Source organism: Pygoscelis adeliae, unplaced genomic scaffold (genome assembly GCF_000699105.1).
Source record: "Pygoscelis adeliae isolate BGI_AS28 unplaced genomic scaffold, ASM69910v1 Scaffold167, whole genome shotgun sequence".
Lineage (NCBI taxonomy): Eukaryota > Metazoa > Chordata > Aves > Sphenisciformes > Spheniscidae > Pygoscelis > Pygoscelis adeliae.
The window spans coordinates 9,050,010-9,071,431 of record NW_008825428.1 but is presented as its reverse complement, the minus strand read 5'-3'; the positions used below and the strand labels follow the sequence as shown (position 1 = coordinate 9,071,431).

The 21,422-nt window shown below is 35.4% G+C and overlaps 1 protein-coding gene across 5 annotated transcripts in view; it reads right to left on the bottom strand.

Annotated features, from left to right (window-relative positions):
- Window positions 1-6,565: 6,565 nt before the first annotated feature.
- The window catches only part of SPOCK3 (sparc/osteonectin, cwcv and kazal-like domains proteoglycan (testican) 3), a 229,700-nt gene continuing 214,843 nt past the window's right edge, over window positions 6,566-21,422 (bottom strand). For all 5 annotated transcript variants that reach the window (XM_009330713.1, XM_009330714.1, XM_009330712.1 and 2 more), the window contains 4 exons: window positions 16,218-16,439; window positions 9,338-9,400; window positions 7,943-8,080; window positions 6,566-6,919 (listed from right to left, as the gene is read on the bottom strand). In XM_009330713.1, the coding sequence (XP_009328988.1) occupies window positions 6,747-6,919; window positions 7,943-8,080; window positions 9,338-9,400; window positions 16,218-16,439 (596 nt within the window). In that variant the 3' untranslated portion in view covers window positions 6,566-6,746. The remainder of the gene's footprint in view (window positions 6,920-7,942; window positions 8,081-9,337; window positions 9,401-16,217; window positions 16,440-21,422) is intronic.

The following is a 21,422-nucleotide window of genomic DNA, read 5'->3' as shown; positions in this document are numbered from 1 at the left end:
CCTTTTTCTGCTTTGTTATGTACTGGTATTCAAGGAGCAGTGGAGTGGGAGAGAATTTAAGATAAATTGACCTCTAATTAACAGTAAAAGACATGTATTACAGATTTGAAAGGGGGAAAAAAGAGCTTCTTTCACTCACTTTCTCATAATAATTGAAATCTAAATATGGCCAGAGAACAGTTAACTAGGCAGCTATTGCTTATGGTATAAGTCAGATCTATGAATCATAGGAGTGAACTGTAAATTAGGGGATCTGCTCATTACCTGTTTGGCCTTAAGACGTACCTTGTGCCAGCACTGACATTTCTTTTATCTTTACAAAACTGATACAGGAAATTTACTTGGATGTCAATGCTTTTTCTGCCAGTATTGCTGATTCAAATGAAAGTTACTATGCGGAGAGATAAAACAGTAATGCAATTTCTACTACATAAAAATCAAGCTATCTTAATGGACAAGATATACAACTTTCAATGGCATTATTCCACTTTTACATCAGAATCTAAGTAAATTACCATTTATATAAACAACAACTGGACAATTCCCTGCACTGAGTCAGGCAAGTATTTGTAATGGATGTACTAGGTTACATCTGGGCAAACACCTGCTATAAACTACTTCTTCTGAGGAACTCTTTAATGTGCCAGTAACACGTCATCAGCTTCTAGGCTGGTCAATGGTGCAATTCCTACAGATGCTTTGTGCCAGGATGCCACTATGGGAGCTGAACTTGTCTCAGCACTCACACGTAATTTCTAATGTGAATTATACGCTATAAAGCTACATAGCCTAATAAAAACATGTGTGTGGGGAAATTATAAGGGGAAAAAGCAGCATGAGCAATGAACTCAGAATCCTCACACTTTTTTATTCAGTGATAGGATCAGTCAGCTACTCAAATACATAGACGCTGTCCCAACATTGTTATCATTCTAATTTTTCTCCTGCCTTCCTTTCTTTTGAGCTTGCCTTACTTACAGCATTACTACTTTTTTTTCTTTTTTTTAACTAATAAGATTGTCTTCCCATGAGCATATTCAGGTACATTTTCAAGGCATAAATTAAAACTGTTGGTAGGTTTTCTTTACAAAATTATTAAGAGTAATCAGTCATCAAAACCATGCAATTTAAGCTGCTGTGCCTTCAAAGGAGCCTCCTTCCTGTGTTCTGCAAGACTTCTAGGGACAGATCTAGAGCTTTTACGGCTGAAGGAAGCAGCCCTACTCAACATTTGATTTCCTCCTTTCATTGGAAACTAGTCCACGTTTCTGAGCATATAGGGGAATTGAGGAAAGCAAGTTCACTTGCACGTGAAGAAACACAGACCGGTATCATCATCTTCTGCTGTTACAGTGTCATTTCACATTGTGTATCCTCTCATTTGAGTTACACTAACATATAAACTTGTGACATCCATTTGTTCACAATTAATTACAATGAAGACACAGGCCAGTGCCATTAGCTTTGCACAAATCTCTTCATCACACTGAGCAAACATGAAAACTTCCCAACACAAAATAAATACATAACCTTCCATATAGATACAACTGTACTTTTCAGGTAGCTGCCACAGGTGTTAGAGCAATAAGAATTCTTAAGACAGTTTTTAACCATTTCAACCTCAATTTTAAAATGTAAGCCTCATATGAACCAAGCATGTTTTTATAGTTATTTTTTACTTTGGGGGATTTGGCTTGGACTTATACCGGTGACATCTTTAAAATCGTCTCTAGATTTTGTATTCTTCAAGAATGAATGTTTACACTAGAAAACAGATAAACAACTTCACACAACAGATTTTGAATTAAAGCATGTTTCAGTTCTTTAACACTAATGCAGCACAATGGAATATACGGAAGTGTAGTAAAACTGAGCAAGCCCTGAAGAATTTTTGCATAATGCTCAAAACCAATCAATTTCGAATTACAGTATGTTTTCAAATAACTGCATTATTCTTGAGAAATAAGGAAAAAGAATCACAGCATTATGGCTGCAAAATTGGACTTTTACTATAGATTGCTATTGCTGGGGTTTTTTTGAAAGAAGAGAAAACATCAGTAATCTTTGCTAGCTTTCAAACAAAATCAACGAAGAACTTTGTTAATCATTACTCTGTTCTAACGCCCCAAACTCTGTAAAACTTGGTGTGACCCTCCAGCCCCCTCAGGCACATGGAAATCAATCAGAAGCATTACAGTTACAGTGGAAGAGATCCAATCCCCTCTTCCTCAACAGGGACTAAAGTCCAGCCGACAACTTGATCTCACCAAAACGTGTCAGTACGTAAGCCTGTGAGGTAAATAAACTATGAAAAGGAAAAGGAATTTGAGAGTCTTCCTAAAAACAGGTATCTGATGTTAACAGCAAGACCTATAGAGCACACCCTCAGTGCCTTGTGCTGGGTATAGCCGGCTCTTTCAAAACTGCACTCGCCTGATGAGCAGTATAACGACCCGAGTTGGAGGGATGTGTATTCATAATTTTTTTTTAATTCAGCAGACTGCAGAATGTTCTATGAGTTTACAAAGCAGCTGTGAATGCTATGGGCAGACAGGGTCAACAGGCCACCTCTCTGTCCATCTTAACTGATAAATTTCAACCATCTTGGCAAAAAAGGTTACAGGTATGAGCATGAGTTTTGTGGATACTCTTGCCTAAAGTTTTAATCAAATTTTTCTACGAGGTCATGAGGAAGCTGGTGAAGAGATGTAAAATGCTCTGCGTTATTACTAACGTTATAGCATGGAGATTCTTTTTAAAAATAGGCACGCAAAAACTCACCTTCGAGGACAGACAGATATCTCTTTTTCAGGATTTGGTGCAACTAGCATCTGAAACACAACAAAAAATTCAAGCGGAGGTGTCATCTTTTAGGCTAGGCAACTCTGTTTCCCATTCTTGCTCTGGTTCCTTAACTTCAAAGAGCCATTTCTACGGCCATTTCACTGGATGAATTGGCAAACTGCACCCTTCCTGCATAATGAGTACAATGACACTGTGTTAGCAGAGATCTACTCATGACAAAGGGCTACCCTATTACTTCAGCATGTCCAATATGGTACTTGCCTTCAGAAGCAGGTTGGGTTTTTTAAAAACTTTTGGTATTTTAATTTTAATTACTTACCCAGTGATAACTGGTTAAGTTGGAGATTCTTCCAATCCATTGTATTGTTCTTCATGTTTATCCTGATCTGTTTCTTCAAACAGAAACCTGGTGAGAAACTACTTAGTGTCCACTGAACTAGCTGAAATAAAATTGCAGATGATTTGCTACTAATATATTTAGATTAGTGGAAAAACAGTAAAAAGGATTACTGTATTTCAAATAAATTTGTGCTGCCACAGCTCTATTTAAATCCAATTTTTAAAAGCTTTTAGCACTTTGAAATATATACACCGTTCTAATGAAAAGAGGCCGTAAATACAGATATTTTTTAATTTCTTATGAAGAATAAAATTAATCCACTTTCTGATAAACTTTTATTATTCCACCTGGGCACTGGATTCTTTAATAATAATAATAATAATAATAATAGAAATCCAGTTCTTGTCCATGTGCACAAAAGAAGTAAAAATCTTCCTACTATCATTATGGTTCATCTTCCTCAGTCTTGTACAATAATCCAATTTTTGTACAAGCAAACTAATGATGCTAATTCATTTGCTTTTAAACTAAGCATATCTATGTGGCTTGACCTGAAATAATCCCTTCAAAGACTATATAGTAATTGATTTCATTGAACCCAGTATTCCCTACTTTTCAGTGAATCTGAGAATTATAATTCCACACATTCTCAGAAGAGCACAAGGATTAATCACTGTGTGTGAAAATCTCCAAATTTATATCAGTATCTTTGCATATGTGTAAGTACATATATATGTGCACAATTATAAGATCAAGAAAAAACAACAACAAATGACAGCAACACTGTAAAAATAATGACATTTTAAAATCAAGGGCTCCATGCTGCTTTCTGCCTGACTGTACTCATGAGGACAGACCTCTGTGCGAATTTTTGGATATGACGGAAACAAGGAAAAAGCTTCTGAACGGTTTAGTTATTTAGCGATTTTATATTATCAGCCTTTGCCATTATTTGTTCTACCTGCTCCTGATTTCATGTATTTCTTTAATGCTGCAGTGAAGTAGTTTCCAGTTAATTTGGTATCATGAAAGCAAATCAACACCATAATATTAATCCATAGATGAATTTACCTATTTTTTTTAAAAAGGATGTTTTCAAAGGAAGTCTCACACTATCAATCTCTTCTCTGGCTTTTCCTCATGAATAAGAAACAATTCAAGTGTTTGTGGTTGCTCTTTTAGTTTTGGACCACAGAAATTCTCCAAAATAATCCGGAATCTCCATTGTCACTGTTCTTTAGTACACTCAGCTATCTTGACTTACTTCTGACTTTATGATAGGTAGCTTTGATACTCAGGGACTAAAATCCATGTATATTCCCTCCTCTTCCAGTTCAGTGGGGAATTTTCAGGGAAGAAAGAGTACAAACTTCTTTTGTGCTCTTCTACATGACAGTTCATTTTACAATGGTCTTCAGACTGTAATCCCATTAGGCTAAACACATTATGAATTCTCTTTCCATACTTTAATTCTCCTAATATCACAAGTTTTAATGAAATCCATTTTTAGTTTGTCATCTAATGACCATTTGTCACATCAGAAAAAAAAAACAACACAACAGCACTTGCTACATCAGCCAATAATGACAACATTTTTTCTTCAGCTTCTTTATTTAAAATCAATTTATATATCAGTTAATTTCAGCCATAAGAAACTGTTCTCTGATAAAATCCCACTATATTGGAATGGTAAACTCTTAACTACTTTTATTTAAGAAAATAATACAACTATGCCCCACAAATTATGACAGTTTGAAAAGAAATATCTCTTTCTTTACTATGTAATGAAGACAATGTCATAAAAGCACATAACAAAGCTATAGAAAATTCAGGAAAAAATACAGAAAAATAAAAGCTCCCTATGGGTTTGCCTTAGTCAAAAATTCTTTACTGGAAATAAAACATTAATAAATGGCTTTATACAAATAAATACGTATTTTAAGAGGTGAAATGTATCTGAAACATGAATTCTTCCTGTTTCAAAATTTCAAACTATGCAAAAAGTCAAAATGATGGGCTATACTGGCCAAAGGTTGGTTACAAGAGTCTTTATTTTGCAAACTATACAGAAACAGTAAAAAAGAAAATGCATTATACTTTTCAATATTACATAGGATAAACATTAAATTTAGTATTTAATGTGTAGAAATTAATTCAAATAAGAAACTGATTTTCCTTTTAATTAATGGCGGGAAACCAGTGATGCAATTTTGAAATTATACAACCTGTAGTATTACATTATACAGGTCATGTCAATTTTATTGTGGGCAGAAAGCAATAGATATGATATGAACGAAGATGGTGGAGTCCCAAAATGTCTACACAATTAATTAACATGCTAACATAAATACAGTGATTAAAGTAATTTTCTCTACAGTCAAATCTTAAGTGCTACTCTACACAATAATTATAATCTAGTCCACATGTTAATTACATAACAATAGGAAAAAAATGAAAATAACCCATTTTCTTCATTCCAGCAGCAGTACCTATACTGGTATTAATTTGGTAATTGGGTGTGCTTAGCTATTGCCTAACATCCTATACTGGTATGCATGCTAAAACCTCTCTATTTCTATTTTGCAAGGCACCTTTACAATACGATCTCTAAGTTTCTGCACTAATAACAGAAAACAACGTGAATTAAGATAAAGATGCAAAACTATTTCCTGAACTAAGAAAATAAAAAGTATCATTATACATTTATTAAAAACTACCTTGGGGCAAGTGCCAATACTCTGAAATACAGTCATGTATAAAGGTAATATAATTTTAAGCAAATTTTTTTTCCCCCATGTAAAATATTTTACGCTAATCTGATTAGAGAGAAATACAGAGAAACAACAAAGGGTGAAGCGATGTTTGAGTAAATAACGATAAAGTCTATACGACCTTGACATGAAAGGAAAAAAATTACGGAAGGACAAGAAAACTTTAGAATTACAGAATTGGTGCTTGTCCATGCCACTGCTTTTGAAAAATCTTTTCAATAATGTAGCCATTTCCTAATTAAAAACATAACTACAAATGCAAACACAAAGGAGGACTTTGCTTTTTTTTTTTCCCTCCTGATGATTTTTCTCCATACCTTTGGTTAATTAAAGGCTGGTGAGATGCTACTTGTGCACCAATGTTTGTCTACTGTAATACATTTTTGATTTATTAAATGGACAACTTGCAAAGCCCGCAGGGCCTAAAACATTGACAGAACTAAAGTTAAGTTACAGTATGTGTTCTGAAGAAGACATGCTCAGTTCCATGTAAGGGCAAATATCTTTTCACTGGAGTTTTAAAGAGACTAGTTGTCTTTATAGTGTGTTTTGCACATTTATATTTTCAGTAGCACGTAACATTTCTTTCTTCAGGCTAGACTTCCAATGTGTTTTCTTCAGCGCAAAGGCATTTAAAAACCCAAAAGCACATAATATAATTATTCTTATTTAAACAAAAAAAGTCTATGACTCCAGCTGCAATGTTTGAAATAATCATACAAAATATACATGTTTGTTAGAATCCTTTTGATCTTGGAGAGCAAAGGGATTTTATGAAATGTCATCTTGTGTATTTTAGTAAGGTACAATTCATGGACCCCCTAATATCATCAAATATATCCATCATGATCATCGTCATCATCAACATCATCATCTCCTTCATCTTCATCATCATCTTCAATTTCATCTTCATCATTCATTATTTCATCTTCATCATCTTCATCATCTGTCCATTCATGGAAATCGCCAGAGGCAAAATCACCTGAAGTCTCTAAATCGATAGCTAAAAAGGTATGACAGTTATAGAAAAGACACACAAGATACACTACATATTTCTAGAATAATATACATAAGCATACAAAAGGCACACCAGAATATTTAGGTTCAGGACAACTACTTATTTTAAACTACACAGTGTGACATAGAAATAAAACATAAATAATACGAAAATTCTTTTGTCTTAAAAGAAAACCACTTAAATAGGGATCAATTTCTCGATGTTAACAAAAGGAGACAAATTTTATGGATGTGTAGAACTATGAGTGCCAGGAACAACTGAAAGAGATTTAAGTCCAACTTACAGATGACCATAAGGTCTACTGATAATATACACTGTCTATTGTTCAGTTCTTACATATTATCTTCAACTACCTAGAACCGTTCATTTAGCTAGAAAGGATCCTGGATTAGATGGACAATAGGCCTGAGCTTGTATGTCAAATACTGTGTTAAATTAACCCTTTGTTTCAGGCTATGTTCTTTTGTTGCAAAAGAAGTGGAAAGGACTAATGTAAGACTTTTTTTTAAAAAAAGAAAAATACTTTATTGCCATTTTTTCTATCTGGGACATCAAATAAAGATGACATGGGAATTTTTGGAAGAAGTTGCACAGTGTTGCAGGGAAGGGAAAAATAAGGGAAGAATTAGTGTGCTAGGAACTTTTGGCAATTCCCTTAAACATAAACTGAAAAAACCGTCAAATTGAATTCACTAGCATGCTGATTACCCAAAGGGATTTCATCAAGCATTTTGGAGCTTGTCTAATGCTGCTCTAGATAATTAATTTTCCCTAGGTTTATATACACTATGCCAAGCACATATATGAGGTCTATTAGTAGCTGACACAATGATAGGAGTTGCAAAAATAATGAAGTAATAACAATAACAAATTATAAGTTGTTATTTTTTGTTTCAAAATCCATGTAGTTGGGTCCCACATCTGTTCTTACTGAAGAAATTTAATCTGGTTGGTAATCAAAGGGAGTAACACCTCTAAACCAAATGCCACAAAGGGTTCTTAGCTTACCACATTCTGCCGCACCGTTTGTTCTGGATCCGGTTACCTCATTACCGTATCTGTCAACACACCAGCACTGCCCTATGCTTCCATGGCACTGACTTGGTTTGTAATACCCATCTTCATCACATAAGGGGATGTACTGCCCTGTGATATATAAATATTGAATAAGAATATTAAAAACCACCTCTTGGCCAATGTAACAATTATAGCAGAAAGTAACTACCTTTTGCTGTTTCCTCATTCCAGACTCTGCACTGACTGGTTTACTATTACTAAATTCAGTTAAGCAGAAAGTGACTGAATATATCAAATGTGGGAGGGAAAATAACACGTATCAGTCTTCAACTGATCTCAAGAAATAAAGTGACCAATCTTCCTTTAAATTTTTCATTGATCCTGTGACACATATTCCTTACTCCCTGAATGTCTCAGCCAAGATCTTTGCTGTATTCTGGGGAAAAGGCTCAAATGTAGCACCCAACCCTGAATGGGATGTTCTATAATCTGTGGAGTACAAACAAGTCTGAATAATAAGGGCCAGGCTTCCTGGACTAACAAGCTATCTGCTACAAGGCTTAGGAGCTATTTTTATTTTATATATATATATATTACAATCCATTTAGTTACCTACTAATATTTAATTACCCCACCACAGAAGACAAATGCAGTGTAACACAACAATTTCATCAACAACAAATGTAAAAAAAGAATGTTGTCATTTATATGCAAAATACCCAGGCAAATTAGGCTCTAAGCCAAAAGGGTTCCCCAGCAAGAGTACAAGAGACACAATCAGGGACTTATTTTGTGAGGCAGTGACTTGCCTAAGGCTGAATAATCCACTGTTTTTCATTTGGAACAAATTGAGACTTTTTGAAAGAAACATAAAATGTAGACAAGCCTCAATGAACAAAACATTCACATGAAAGTGTTTTGAAGTGTATAGTTGTTGTTAGAAACCATCCTTAGCAGAAACACAGTTTCAACTACTTTGGGCCAAGCCTTTTATTGCAGCTTTTATACAGTGGCTAATGGTAAAATGAAGATTTTACATTTCAGTAATATTGATACAGTATAAACCGATTCACAACAAAGGTTTCAATTATTTAAAGAATATTACAGGTAAAGGATCAGCACAGACACTAATTTAGGAGTGCCTTAGACTGTGCCCTCTATAACTGTAAAAACGTACCTTCTATTAGGGTAATAAAACAGATGTAATATCTTTTGGAAGGTAAGGTAATAAAACTAAGTTTAATAGCTTTCAAAAATTTCATAAATTTTGTTGCTGGAATTTACTGTGGTCTATCTTTGTTGGATTAATATTGATTTTATGTTGCTGTTTCACTAGGGTTATTTATGTAAGCAATAAAACCTTCAAAAGAATGATCTATGGCTCACCTAGGAGCTTCTTTCCTCCTTGCTGCTTCTGAATGTTGCTGAGTTCTGTCTGGCAAGGTGGGTCTAAAATGACATAAAAAAAGTTAAACAGATTACACTGTATCTAGGGAAAAAAGCATGTGACTAAGTTTTCACAGTTTGCTATGTTCTAAGGTCACTCACAACATCTTAAGAAACACACGCATCCTGCATTAGTAGTCATGTTCTAAGCTCTGAAATAAAAGAATTACTGCACCTTGCTACAGCTCCAGAATTATGAATTAGAGCACCACCATGGATTTGTGCAGAAGGCCACTCCCAGTTAACCCAGCTGTGAAGCAAGCATCTAGTCACTAGTCTGGAGGATCGAGGAATGCTAGACCAAAATAGTAACTCTATCACACCCTATTTTATCAGTCTACAGAAATCTGAGTGTGACTGTGAAGCTTGCCTCATGTATTGGTTAGAAACAGGATGGCTCTTTTAATTCCTTCCCTTTTGTCCTTGTCAGAAGTCATGTTCAAGTTTTGTATTTCATGTACTACCCTAAGAAAATAATTTTCTCCACTGAAGTCTGCAAGATTGTGATTCTATTCCAACAATTTAATCCCATGGGTACAAAGCCCCATGTTCAGCAAACTAAGTTAAAAACAGTGGCCAAACTTTAGGTGGCAGAATAGGTATTAAAATTCAGTTTTCCATTCTTCAGAGTTATAGCTTACTCCAGTGCTGAATCATTTAATTTTCTACTGTCTATAAAAGGAAGTCACAGTATGCTCCATGAATGGGAAGGAAATAAGACATGAATGTGTATACGTTACTGTTGAATAAGTGAGAGAATCAAAGACAGCAAAGTACTACTCTCTGAACACTGATATTGAGTACTACATTAGACCATTAGCACAAAGGCATTTCTCATTCTGAATCAGCAGTAGTATTACTGAGTTTACTCACATTTGTCTTTAGCTTATACTGTTCCCAGACAATATTCTCATAACATCTCACTAAAGTCTCACATTCTATGAATATTAAATGCATTTTCCATTTTAGACTCTGATTATTTAGAATACATCTTTGCCATGCAATTAACTCAAGGCTCCCTTCTGAAATATAGTGAAACTACTTTTTTTCCCCGCAAACAGAAAAAAATCTTCTGAGCTAGTCTAATGATGAGTAAGGCTGGCCTAGCTTATTGATGAAGCACACACTTAGACCAGAACCCAGTCACTGTGCAGGGCAATGGGTAGGCAAAAATCACTTGAGTGGTGATAGTCCAAAGCAGCCTTTCCTGAATTCCTCCTAAAGGAAAACAAGAGTGCTCACCCTTTAGCCAGCTAAGAGCTGCACAAGACGCACAACGGACTGCAGGAATGGCAAGAATACATTATAATACATGGAGGTGCCTTTCTTGTGGAAATGCTCAAACTCTGGTGACAAATGCCTAGATGAACTGGGGATCAAAAATATATTTCTGGTGAACACAGAGCCCCTTGGCTGGCATAGCCTAGATATACCAATAGGCCTTTGGTATTATTCATGAGCTCTTATCTAACAGTAAATAGAAACTGGAAGACAATAACACCTTACTGACAGCAGGCTGTTAATTTCTCTTGGCTTTACATTTTAAATGCTATTTACATATCCCATACATTCAAAGAAGCTTATAAGCATTTAGAGTGGCCTCGACTCTGGTGGGCCAGGTTTTCACACTAAATCTATAATGATTCTTTTTAGAGTGAAGGCCTTAAAAGCAGGCTCTACTTTTAAAATACCGTTCACAGGAGTCTTAGTGCCAGAACAAATTTTCAAGAGATGTCTTTCCAGACAACCAAGCAATTTTCTGTGTGTGCTCTTGAAAACCACTGGGACTAGACATCATTGGGTGGGTATTGGGTTTTACGTATTTAGTCTTTGAGTACTTGCTGAGGCTATATAAAGTTTTACATGTCTTGTTGTAAGTGCTTTGATGATGATCATGCTCACTATTTATGCCAGAGATGTTTGTTACCTTTCAAAAGTAAGGTTTCTGTCTTTCCTGATATTTAAAGAGTTAAGCTCTTTATCGTATAACATTCTGAGGATCAACTATTTCTTAAACCAAAGGTATTTCCAATTAATCGGTAATCAAAAATATTATAGTCATTTATGCACACAAGTACCACAGGCTAGAAGGATCTAGGATTGTGGTGGACTTGGCAGTGTTAGGTTAACAGTTGGACTCAATGATCTTAAAGGTCCTGTCCAACCTAAATGATTCTAGTCTAGTCTAGTCTAGTCTATCTTTCAAAGAAGATGGGAAATATGCTGAAGGAGAAGAACTAGTCAAATAGGAAAAATACATGTATTTTGTTCTATGGAAAAAAATCCTAAATTAGAAACACAGAGTTGCACACATGAGCACTAACATGTGGAAATGTAAAAATGATGGACTATGCCTAAAGAAAAAAATCTTTGTTTACAATTATAAATCTTTGGTGGTATAATTACAAAAAGGAATACCACTAGCCAAAAGGTAACAAGGCAATATGAGAAAGTTACTTACCCAAAACTCTCTTCTTCGCAGAAGCTAGGTCTTCAAGATTCACACTTAAGCTTTGCTTCTCAGGATAAAAGCAGCAAAAACTCTTAACAATACTAAATCACTCTGGTGCTTAAAACTGTCAAAGAGAATGGCAGGCTAGAAGTTCAACCAATTTCGTTTGGTCCACAGCATATCCTTTTTCCTCTCTCCCCAAATCATAATGCTTCCCTCTTTATTGTCCAGTTAGTTCCTGAGTTTGGAAAAGTTTTCTTTTAGATTTCTAAGTTTATTTCAATAAAAAAAGGGCACTGGGCAACTTCTGGGAGTCTTGAGCCAAGGAGGAAAAATTCCTTTACAAAAATCAGTGTGGTGGCTTCCTTTGAAATAGAAATGAATCTGACATCAGTCTCTCTGATATCTGAATACAAATAAGAGACCTAATCATCTTCATCCTTAATCTACTTCCACAGATGTGGCAGGAATTGTCTTTCTGACAATATCGCTGCATTGTTATGAGTGATTCATGAACCACTTAACAGCAGCCATCCACAGTTCTTCAGTGCTCGAAGTACTGATGTACACCAGAGTATCCCATGTTATTAATACTGGCCCTTGAGATATCAATATTCAGTAGTGTCAAGAGGTGCTGCACGGCTAGTACAATTAAGCTTTGATTTACCAAAAAGAGGCACATTAACAGAGCAATGGGAGTAAAACTGGTAGATTTGACAAAGAATGTCTAGGATTTTTGAGATATGTCTCACGGAGCTGCTAACCCACACAATAAGCCTCCAGCGTTCACAGATTCTCCATCTTATTTAATTACAAAACAGTGATTTTCCATTTATCAAGTAGATAATATTTGGCAAAGCCCCTAGCTTCTGGCGTATGGTCCACTGCAGATTAGGCTGCCATGTTGTGCCTTGCTTGTGCTTGGGGTCAAGTTTTATAATTGTTCTTGGACAAGCGAGGCTTGAACATTAGGGATTTGAAGCATCAATACTGCACTTCAAGAAATCTTTCTGGGGACCTCAATTGTGTGTTAAGGCACATTACACCTTCCTTTAGAACCATCTAGAAACATATTTGAAATCCTGCAATCTGAAAAGACTGATGTAACGAATACGAATCATGATAATTATCATTCTTCTGTAAGATAGACTACTTTTAAAGTCATAAAGATGTCTTCCAGCCTTGATAGACAGAAAAGCCTGTAAGAAAAAGGCATCTAGAGAAGTGCTGGACTAATAAATAGATCCATGCAGAGGCCTGCAGTAAAGAAATACTTAGGTGCTAGGAATTAATATTCCCAGCAAAATTGGGTACTCTCCTACTCTGAAGCAGTGATGCAACAAAAACAAGGCTGTAATAATGATGAAGTACTGGCAGAAAGAAATTCAAACTATAAAAAGGCCAGCACTGCAAGTGCCTCAGCATTTAGATAAGCACTAAAGTGTTAAGCTAGCGTCAAACAACTAAGAAAATAAGTTCTGAAGATGGGCACTGAAGCACTTGCCTGAATTGTAGTTGAAACTAGAGGGCAATAGCAACCAAAGCATACAGGAAGACTTGCAAAGAGCACTGTCAAAGTGCAGATTTTGAAGGACTGCAGAAATGCATTATAGTGTCTTGGATGTATCTCAGAAATACTAAACTACACTTAAAGCAGAATAAGGCGAAGAAAAAATGCAATAAGCAGCACTGAGCTGTACATAAGTGTTTAAGCATTAGTCGAGGCAGGACAGCTACTACAGAAAGATCTTTTTCTAAGCAAGAAAGATCTGACTTAAGCATTCATAAGAAGTTGCTTATATTGACTAGAAGTTGTGAGTACTATGCAGTAATGGGTCTAGTGTACTGTAATGCATCATGACAGACCTCAGAAAGACAGAATGAAGAAGAGTTACAAGTACTTGTCTGATCCTGGCTGTCTTGAACTGTGAAGCTAAGATCAAAGAGCAAGAGGGCTTCTCAGATAATGACTCAAGTAAATACTATGTATTTTGAAAAAGCACAATGGAATTTCTATCCCAGTATGATACATATTGTTGACTAAATTTTGTATTCACTTTGAACATCATTAATCAACAGCAGTGCTGTAAAACTGTAGATCTGCCCAGAAAGCAGCTACTAAGCTCAATGGATACAGAGAGCTGCCTGCACGGCTTGAAGCATTCTGTTAGTATCAACCTATTCTAGTAAACATCAGCAAGAAGCCACTGAATTTCTCTATCTAGCCATCTCTTTGCTTTTAATAGCAAAGGTCTAGTTAAAGGTCATATTTAAATTGTTCGATCAAGTAAAACATAACCAAACATGAACATACTACAAGGTTTAGCGCAACGCTGCAAATTATGAATGGAGAATTCAGTGGGTCACGAATTCTCCCCACTAGGGAGTTAGGATTCAGATAGTTGTGCAAAAGCTAATAATAAGATGTGACAAAAGAAGACTACAGGCTTTTTTTTCTCCTTACACCTTCAAAAAAGAATACAGATTTTGTTGACAGTGTTAATATGGAGGGATGGAGTGCATGTTTAACGTGCAAGGATTGCCAAAACTGAGATTTCACCTCGTTTACAATGTTGAGGATACATCTTTTTTACTATATGCTCAAACACACTGTGGTATCAAAAGCTATCTGATCTGTTTTAAATCAGCACCTTATCACAACACCATGGTCAAGACAGTGAGGAAACTGGTAAAAAGGGACGAAAAGCTTGATAACGTTGGATTCTGCAATGGGGAGAATCAGTGTCACTGAAAGCCGGATGCCAGATTTTTAGCCTTCGGGGTACCATTAATTTAATTCAGTAGTGTTTAGATCAGTCTTTACGATACCAACCTTGGGTTCTAGCGGTACACTGAGCAAATATTTTAGACCAACAGCATTTATAGGCAATAGAATGCAAAACTACTTGAAACTAATCTGTGCAAGTGCTTTCTTAATGCCCCAGTTATACTGTACATGCATTATATGAAATTGGTAAAAGAGCCAACTGGTAGAAGAACCTTGGACCATACTAGGCCTCCTGTCATGTGCTGTACTTTCTCCGACAATTGAAAAGAATTATGCTGCCCTCCAAAGACTAAGGGTGTTTATATATTAAGCTGAAATGATTGTGGTGGTGTTTTTTCATTTTAAAGACAACCAAACAAAACATGTTATGTTCTTTAAGAACTACTTTACTTCTGGGATGGATTATTTCTCATTTACTAATTTTGTTAGCAGTACATACATGCTTATGAAAATAAAAGCCAAAATATTGTTCTACTATAAAACAAATAAGGTGTTTTGAAAGATTAAATGTTAATTTCTTAACTACAAAGTTACCAAAAAAAAAAGAAGTCTGCTATTTAGTATGTATCTGCAGAAGTACAGCTTTATTTTTATTCAGATTTACAACTGGCAGATGTGGCATGATAAAAATCTTTATTTCCACGGAAATCAGAGTCAAACCATAGATGCTGAGTGCTAATGGGAATTTATCATGATAAGGGCACAAGTGAGATTTAAAAACTGATACTAAAATTTTCAAAAAGGTTGAACTGCCTTTGCAAACTTTCCACCAAATCAGTCTTATCTCTTCTACTGGCAGTAGAAATTTGGACCCTGGTTGCTATTTATCCCTTTAAAATCTCCCTCATGTTAGTAAGAAAAATGAAGGGGCAATTCTGTCCCGTTTCAGCCAACATTTAATGAGTAAACTCTTTGATTCATTACAACTAGTTTGATTATATAATTTATGTGATGTCTCACCTAGATCTAAAATTGTTATATCATCCTCAGGAAAATAATGCTTATAGGTTGTGTTTATTTGTTTAACCGAATCACATCAGGACATTAATAAGAAATTCATCTAGGCAGTAAAAATCAATTGGTTTTAGGTCCAAATGACTGGAAATAACTTTATCCGTAATGTTCATTCAGTTATTTTAATAGGCTCACAAAACAGAACATTAAGATGCCCTACTTTAGCAATAAAAAAGTTTATTTTATGATGTAGGCGAAGTAGATTGGGAAAGAAATAATTTAAGTAATTTTGTTCTTTATTTTGGTCTCTTTCCTCTGCATACTTATTGGAAGTTGGCATGAGAAACAATATCGCTGTAAAAGCATTAGCTGCTGTTTTGCACTTTATTTAGAATCCTTGAATTTCTAGCAAGCCTTTCCATTTAGCTTGGGTTGGTTATTTGTTTGTTGGGGTTTTTTTTTACTTCATTTTAGGTATTCACAACAGGTCAAAAACCTTAACATAAATTCATGGTACAGCAGTTAAGAGCTTGTAGTTCATGGTAATCTTCTTAATATGGTAAAAAAAGATAAAGCACTACAAAAAGGTCAGTCATATACATATACAGGTTGTTCTCATCTTTTACCTTGCTGTCTTTGGAAGCAGTAGCACCACTCATTGTTAGATATCAAACTGTCCTTGTATGTGTCACAAGAATTGAAGAATGCCCTGGTGCATGGCTCATTCTTGTCAAGGTAAATGCTTCCAAGTTCTGACTGGTCCAACAACAGGTCATAGTTCGTATCAAGCCTGTTAAACATCCAGCCAAGGGAGTCTTTGCAAATTGGCAAAATGCTGGTATCAAATCCTAAGAGGCAAAAATAAAAAAATAAAAATCATAGAGCAGGAAAGATACAGCAGCTGCTGAGCTCAGCCACCACAAAAGAATGCTGCATCATGGAAATTACTCCAGCAGCACATAGATATAGTACATAAACAGTGTATGCTATTGAAATACTATGTATAAATTATATGTCAGCATCATTTAAAAAAAATCATTAAATTAACCTGCTAAAAAAAAAATTAACCCATCAGTCTCAAAGCATTTAGAAATATGAGTTTTCTTGTCAAACATTATACCTATAGCGCACACATTATGTACAGTAATAAATGATCTACAGTGATTTCCTGGAAAATAATTCTGTTGAGGCATTTTAGTGATATTATAAATCAGGACAGTAAAGCTTAAGTGGTTTGCAATGTTTACAGAACTAAGAAGAGAATAAATTCCAGGTAACCTGTTGGAGTCCATTTTTTTCTTTGTATAACATATATTCAATTCTATGAAAAAGGAACACAATACTCAGCCTCAGCAACACCTTGAAAGTTATGACATTTTATCTTTACCTGATGTACTTTACATCTTGGAGAAGGCCATGGAAAACATGATTGCTAAGAGCAGCCAGCTGCCAGCATCAGACCTACTAATACAGCTTGCACCTTCCTAAATTGTTGCTTGGAAAAAGGGCTATCAGGAACGGGCTGAGTTAATTATTCCTGTAGCCAGAGCTCAGACCTCATGTTTGTTTTTCCTGCATCAACTGTAAAGTACATGCAGACTTGCATATGGACATGGATGGGAAATTCAGAAACCGCCAGGCCTCTTGCCTATGTAGAAGATGTGAGCTGCATTTGATATACACACACGTTTTTTCCTGTTTATGCGCTATGGGTTGTACCACAGGCTTATGGTGCGTGTGGTCAGGCAGTGCTACTAAATACTATTCTTCCAAAAACTTTTAAGCTAAAACTGAGTACTGAAGAAATGAGAATGGTGAACATGGCTATAGAAAAGTTGACATGAGAGCACACAGGAATTCCCCGTTTCAACTGCTGTTGAAATCAAGCCTGCCTGCGTTAGTTGTTGTTCTGAAAACAATAAAGAAATCTGAAAAGTGTTTCTATACTGCTAAAACAGGTCAACTTGGATAACTCAGTAATTAGATTTAGAAATCGGTAGATTTTCCTTTAGATATATATGTATGTGGAAACGTCCATGCTATGGTAGAACGACCATTTCGGAAAGGAAAAGAAGAAAGCTGACAGCACCAAAAACTCCCCGTGGAAGTCAGACAACCACATAAACTCCCATTCCCCAGAAATCCTAAATTAACTGTGAGTTTTTATCAGGGCAGTCTCACTTTTTCTTACTCCCTGCTGATCTGTCACATTCATTATTATTTCTGCTTGATAGAAAGAAAAAAGCAAAAAAATAAAGCAAGCTATTAGATATTTATGATATTTTTGATGTGTTTAACACAATTTAAAAATATAGCCAAGCATTCAACCAACGGACTCTCCCTTCCTCTCCAGCCCCTGATAAAACGTCAAGACAAAACAACTTATTTTTTTGTGGATTAGGAAGAGCAGAGAGAGACAGGACCCGACTGAATGAAAAAGGATATATAGTAGATGTGTTATTCAACTTTATCTGTAAAAGATATCAAAATTATTTAACAAGTGTTTCCGATTTGAAAAATTCTGGAAGGTTCCTCCACCTTAAAACATTTTGTCTAAGGATGAATGTTCAGTGTAACATTATTTACCTCTAAGGCTCTCTTCCTGAAGGCCTCTTAACACTTCCCAGACATTTCTCTTTTCTCTGCTAGTCCTGCTTTTAGCTAGAGATCCTCCTTGAGACCTTGGGTTCAGAAAGGGGTCGATGTGAAACATAGTTTCCTACCCTGCCTTTTGTGTACCTGCATGAAGGGAGGAATTATTTTTGTGCTCACAATTTTTTTCAGAATTTGGCATTCTGGCCAGCTCACCAAACTGTAAGACAAGCTGCAGAAAAAGAGCAACCATGAGGAGACAGATTTTAATGAATAAGATGCCAGCTAGAAGGGAATATAAGATAAAAGCCACTTTAAAGGTGTATTCAGGGATGGATCTTGTGGGGCAAAGTAGATAATTGTAGATAATACATCTGTATGTGGAATTTTAAGCATAGGTTTATTGGAAGAGGCATCACTTTCAAGCTTGGGACAAAGTATTTTTAAATTAGCATTTGTGGTCAATGCTGGAAAAGCTTACATCATTAAGTACTTTGCATTTTAGGACACCAGAAGCTAGTGTTATGTATTTAATAAACTCTACTAAGGAAAAGGGGAGAAAACCCAAACACCTGCTTATTTTATTTCTCTCAGTCAGTTTCAAATTTTACTCTAAAAAGAAATAAATTTATCTGAAGAATAGTGAAAGACCACTGAACATTTCAAAGGTTTTATGCATCACTAAATTAAGGTTGGAACAATATTATATATCTGCAGAAGATTTTATCCCTATTTTTTTCTTGATTCCCTTAACTAGCATTAGCCTGTGAACTGAGTTCATCCTCTATTTCCATTCCTCAATTTTCTCTCACTTCTTTCTATATAGCTTTTATTTTTAAAAAGCGTGTCTAGAAGTGACGTCCCACTGGATTTCCATGTGTTACATTTGGCATAGTTAAGGACAGAGCTTGAAATTAAACCATTTGTATTGGAGTCAGCAATATCATTAAAAACTAGACGATTTTATTACAAATCACTCATATCAACAGGAAAACACCAGAAAAATGTCATTATGTTGTAGTATTTTCTGTAAATCCAGTTAAAGTTCAACATAACTATAGTTTAATTTTTAAATATAGAGTTTGAACTCTGATATTTATGATATACACTTCCTAGTAAACAGGAATAGATTATAACCGGCACATCAGAATTAATAAACCTACTTCAAAAAATATCACTTCATATAAGAAACTTTTTGTTATTTCCAAGCCTGAAAAATAAATTTTACATATATTAAAGCTGTCATAACCTATCTATTAAATAGCATCTTATACTGGAGAAAAAGCACTGTGTGTCATGGGGTCTAGCTTTCTACTAAATAACTGTTTGATGTAATAATTTCAAAAAATAATCATGCTTTACCTTGAAAGTAGTTTATGTTTCTTTTTTCAGAATTCGCTTCTGAAGTAGTTTGCATTTTTATTTACAGCCCAGGTATATTTGTTGTTGTTTTTACTATTTTTTTAGTTCTTTCTCTTCTCTGGTATTTACAATTTTAGTGTTTTAAATAGAGAAAAATCACATCTCTTCTTAGTTTTCATTTGGCTTGTTTCACAACCATCAGTCACTGCAGTATAGTCTAGAAATGTCTGAAATCTAGGGCAAATATTAGTTTAGGCAAAATAAATAAAAATGGCTGAAGTATTTCAGAGGTAAGCCAGCCACTTGTTGACAGAGACAAAGCAGCTTGCTTTGATCTAAAATGGAGCAGTCCACCTCCTTCAGAACTGCTACACCACATAGAGATCATCACCTCAGTTCCATGTTCACGTTATAAACCCTTAAGAGATTACTACGGTAAAGTAAAATTCTTGGTTCAATTTTAAAGAACCCTTAAGAAACTGTCCAAACTTAAGATTATCAGAAGTGCTTTCTCTCTGCAGTGACTTTCTTCCTCTACTATAATATTGATAAAATAATACAGGTGTCCCTCTTGAAGGTGATAGACTTGAGAAAAAGTCAGGAAAGCACTTAAGTACATACCTAGAGTTTAACGTCTGCTATCATGGTTTGACACATGAGGGGGTCAGGTGATACAGAACTAAGAATCACAAAATCACCAGATGACCTAGAACTTAATTGCCCAAATCACAGACTACATATATTATCACTTTGAACGCCAACCAGAATGCTGTTCTTACACATTATTCACAGTTGTGACACAAAACAAAAAGCAGAAACTAAAGGGGGAAAATTAGTATAGTTGAAGGATAGTAATTTATTCTTGATGATTAAGTACCAGGACAGCATACTGAGGAGAGCAAAAATTGCTGCTCAGATGTCTAAATTACGAAAGATTTTCTCTTTCTCTCATTTTAACCACTTACTTGAAATCTATTTCCATATACCATAATGAAATGAGCTTGTATGCAGCTATTTCTGAACATTGTCTAGAAAAATGTGAAGTACCAGCTTAAGCTCTTTTCCTCAGTCAAAACAATCCCAAGGGAAATATTATTGAGAAATATACCCCTTCTCCATAGCTTACACACTAGCATTCAAAACATTTCCTAAAAAGGAACCAACAGAAATGCTACTGTGTTTCTGATTATTTCTCAGGGGAGAATTTCAACTCCTAGTAAATATAATTTGCTTTCAAGGTAAAACTATTGTTTGCCTGCTTATTAAGCTCATAAGTAATAAATCCTTGTGTACACTGAGGAAGATAGCTTTTGACATTATGTGGAAATCAAAACTGCATACATACATATGGCTGACATATTGCATTATATAAAAATTATCTAATATGCCAAGAGAAGTAAACTGCATGATTCTTTCCAATACCAGAACACTGGCAAATCATACATATGAATTAACACACATGCACTCTGCTGGACTCCTGACTGCCATCTAGACCATGGCTTTTACTTGTTCAGCGTGCAAGCTGCATAGCAAGAAGGTTTTCACTTGTGATGGATTTGTCTAATATTTTGGCTATCAGAAAATCTTCAGTTAACAGCATCTCACAGCTGAGGCCCACCGTGCACAAGCTGGGAAGAAGTTCTCCTTTGTAATATAGTTTTATTAGGACAAAACTGAGCAGGAAGGACTAACCTAAAGAGAGGACTAAGCAGACGTGAATGCTTTCTGTTGCATTTGCTGTTCACAAAAGTGCTGATCTAGGTGAGACTGATCTGGCTCCATACTACCCCAAGGAGATAGCATTAGGCATAACATTCTCTGTCACCAGCCTAAAGTTGTAATATATTCCTGCTCACTATGATTACACCGATAGGAGC